Genomic DNA, 3,442 nt, shown 5'->3' with positions numbered 1-3,442 from the left:
CAAACACTAGCAAGAGTTTGTTATTAATCATCGACTAAAGGAAATTTGAGCTTTTATGAATGGTTTTCCTGAGAGTTTAATCAAGTTTCACTACATCGCCCTCTAGTGTTTAGAGGAATTATTTAAAATCCTTACGTCACGCTCCACTCCTTGTTCATGCTTTCTCAGCCAATAGAAATCAACCATACAGCAGGCCCGGAGCCAATCAGACGCCTCTGTCTCGTTTAAAGGTTTTGAATAGAGGGACGTTTGAAATCAAACAGCCTGCGTTTAAACGAAGCGTTCGCCTTTAGTCAAACTTGATTTTCCTCCTTTGCGTATTTTGCCTTTTTCTGTGTCCATCTCTCCAATTGTTTATAACATAAGGACTACAAAACCGGCGATTGTATTTAGTTAGGAAAACGTCTCATATCAGCGGATTCCTCAGGTTCTTACTTGTTTATGTAGCTCGCGGAGAGGCTACAGTTAGCTGGTCGATGTAGCTGCTAAGTAGCCTGGGTGGGATTACCTGCTTCAGAGCTGCTTTAGTTTCTTGCAAATTATTGGGCTGTTTCGGTTGCTGTTGGACACTGTGCAATAATTTATTTAGGTAAGTATTTATTTATTTTTTTGCAAGAAATAGTTATCAGACGAGTATGAAGGGTCGTTTTTTAAGCGTTAGATGCTAAGCTAACTAGTCGGAGATAGGGAGGCACAAAAATGGCTGCTGTATTTTGTTAAAAGAAAAAAAAAACTTATAAACTAAAGCGTCTGAATTTGGTTACAATTTCATCACTATTGATCAATTTCTATGTTCACATTGATAAATTAATCGGTGTCTCAATTGGGTGCTTATAAATGACTCCTTTTCTTAACAGGATATGGACTCTTCAGCCACGAGAAAAGTGAGCAAAGGCATCAAACCCCAAAAGCCAGAAATCAAGGTAACGCAAAGTACATGACTTTCAAGATGACAGATTTATTTAATTTAGCTGCCTTCAAGTGGGTTGTTTCACACGTTAATAGTTTAATCAGTCTGCACAATATTTTTTACAGATTCATGCAGCAAGAAGAATGAAACTCCCATTATTTACCAAGCAGAATTAAGTACAAAAACGAAAGCTGGGTCTGAAAAGTCAGCCTTGTTTTGACATGTAAATGATAAAAGGGAAAAAAAAAAGGGCCATTTATATTAAATCTGCCCCAAACAAACTTGTGGTTTTCACCAGCTCAGTTATCTGTTCTGCTCTCCTTAGTTGCTGGTGGAAACAGTAGAATAATCATTGAAATTCTGTTTTTCTTTTTTTTTTTTTTTCCTCAAACCTCAAAAATTTGTGTTGCTGCATGATTATGAAACATACCAACGATTGATATCCAGCTAGAGAAATCATCCATCCATTCATTTTCTGACACGGTTAATCCTAAGTGGGGTCGCAAGGGGTACTGGTGCCGTTCTCCAGCTGTCTACGGGTGAGAGGCAGGGTTCACCCTGGACAGGTCGCCAGTCCATCGCATATCAACACAGAGACAAATGGGGCAAACAACCACTCACACCTAAGGAGAATTTAGAGAATGCAATTAACCTAACAGTCATGTTTTTGGACTGTGGGAGGAAGCCAGAGTACCAGGAGAGAACCCACGCATGCTCAGGGAGAACATGCAAACTCCATGCAGAAAGACCCCGGGCAAGGAATCGAATCAGTTCAGTGACCTTCTTGCTGCAAGGCAGCAGTGCTGCCCACTGCGCCACTGAGCAGCCCGCTAGGGAAACCCTTTGTATTAAATCATTATAAAGACAGGAACATTTTAATAGCATCTGAGTCTGGAAAACTGGACTAACTTGAATTAAACTGTTTTCTTTTGGTTGCAGTCAAACACTGATGGGCCGAAACGGGTTCCTGTGTCTCATCAGTCGCACATCATCCAGAAGGCTGTGGTCACACCGGCTCAGCAGCCGCGTGTTCTGGGTGTTTCAAATGGTCCTCAGCGTGCCCAGCGGCCCGTTAGCCAGCAGAAGCCAGTATCTCATGTCTCAGTAGTTGGCAAGCAGACTCCTCCTAGTGACCAGAATGTAAACCCAGCTGTTTTGAAGGTAACTCCTGCACCACAGCCAAAACCTGTCTCCCAGCAAAACCAGCCAAAGACTCAGACGCCCAGTAGCAACTCTGATCAGGCTAACCCCCCAGCGGACCTGGCGAAGCAGGAGAAGCAACAACGTAAGTGCTTTACCTAACTGAACCAGAACATATCAGTTTCAATGAATATTAAAATACATCATTGCTATTTTAGACAAACCTGCCAAGAACAGTGAGGCTTCATCATCAAAGTATGTAAAGTTTACAATATAGATAGACTTCATGCATTACACAATCTCCAAGGTTGAAATCGAACTACATTTAAATCTCGTCTTCACACAGGAAACCATGGAGCCTTGAAAATTTTGACATCGGCCGTCCCTTGGGAAAGGGCAAGTTTGGAAACGTCTACCTGGCAAGAGAGCGCCAAACCAAATTCATCTTGGCCCTGAAAGTGCTCTTCAAGAAGCAGCTGGAGAAGGCAGGTGTGGAGCACCAGCTCAGGAGAGAAGTGGAAATCCAGTCTCATCTGAGGTAGGACCTTATGAATGAGTTCTTTGACTGGGTTTATATAGAAATTAAAATTACATTTTGATATTTACAATTCATCTGTCTGGGGATTGTATTAGTACAGATCTGGATTTCTGTTAGTTTCATCCAGCCATTGAACAAAACAAAACAAGGGGTTTTAGGGCCAATTTTCTTTTTTCTTGCAGACATCCTAATATCCTGCGTCTCTATGGGTATTTCCATGATGCTTCTCGTGTTTATCTCATCCTTGAGTATGCACCCAGAGGAGAGCTGTACAGTGAGCTGCAGCGCTGTGGTAGTTTTCCTGAGGACAGAGCTGCAACAGTAAGCATTCCACTTATACCAAAATCCCACTTCCTCTGTAACCACTCCGCTCTGTAACTTCATCAGCCTCAGACCTAGAACTGTTTCAGTTCACAAGAAGAGAATGGACAAAGTCCCCGGATTTAGTTCTCTCCCCTCCCTCTTGACCAAGTATGCATCAGAGCATACTTGTGTCTCAAAATTGACAGTTCTCCCAGCATGCAGTGCGGCAGCAGCGGCTTCCAGATTAGCGCTCAAAGTATTAAGTTTAGTTCTACTATGTGTTGCCGTTGTATAAAAGTAGCTTTTAAGATAATTTAAGGCGAGAACATTACTTTTAAGTGTCACTATATTGCCCATGTACTGATTGACGCCCTCCTCTCAACATCAGAAGTTTTTTTTTTTTTAGGGATGCACAATATAATCGGCCCCCTATCGGTATCGGCCTGTATCGGCCTTAAAACTGAATATCGGACATTGGCCACCCCACCGATATTTAACCCGATATTTGATCAGCTTCTGAGTTTCTAAAGTCTAAAAAAAAAAAAAAAAAA

General features: G+C 41.9%; 1 protein-coding gene across 1 annotated transcript in view; it reads left to right on the top strand.

Annotated features, from left to right (window-relative positions):
• Positions 1-244: 244 nt before the first annotated feature.
• aurka (aurora kinase A) overlaps positions 245-3,442 on the top strand; it is a 5,498-nt gene continuing 2,300 nt past the window's right edge. The window contains exons 1-6 of the mRNA XM_015402260.1: positions 245-589; positions 858-923; positions 1,850-2,195; positions 2,269-2,305; positions 2,397-2,588; positions 2,771-2,909. Coding sequence (XP_015257746.1) covers positions 861-923; positions 1,850-2,195; positions 2,269-2,305; positions 2,397-2,588; positions 2,771-2,909 — 777 coding nt within the window. The 5' untranslated portion in view covers positions 245-589; positions 858-860. The remainder of the gene's footprint in view (positions 590-857; positions 924-1,849; positions 2,196-2,268; positions 2,306-2,396; positions 2,589-2,770; positions 2,910-3,442) is intronic.

This window comes from Cyprinodon variegatus, unplaced genomic scaffold, assembly GCF_000732505.1.
Source record: "Cyprinodon variegatus isolate N-32 unplaced genomic scaffold, C_variegatus-1.0 Scaffold34, whole genome shotgun sequence".
NCBI classification, from domain to species: Eukaryota; Metazoa; Chordata; class Actinopteri; order Cyprinodontiformes; family Cyprinodontidae; genus Cyprinodon; species Cyprinodon variegatus.
Note: the sequence above shows the minus strand (reverse complement) of the source record. Positions and strands in the feature narration are given on the sequence as shown.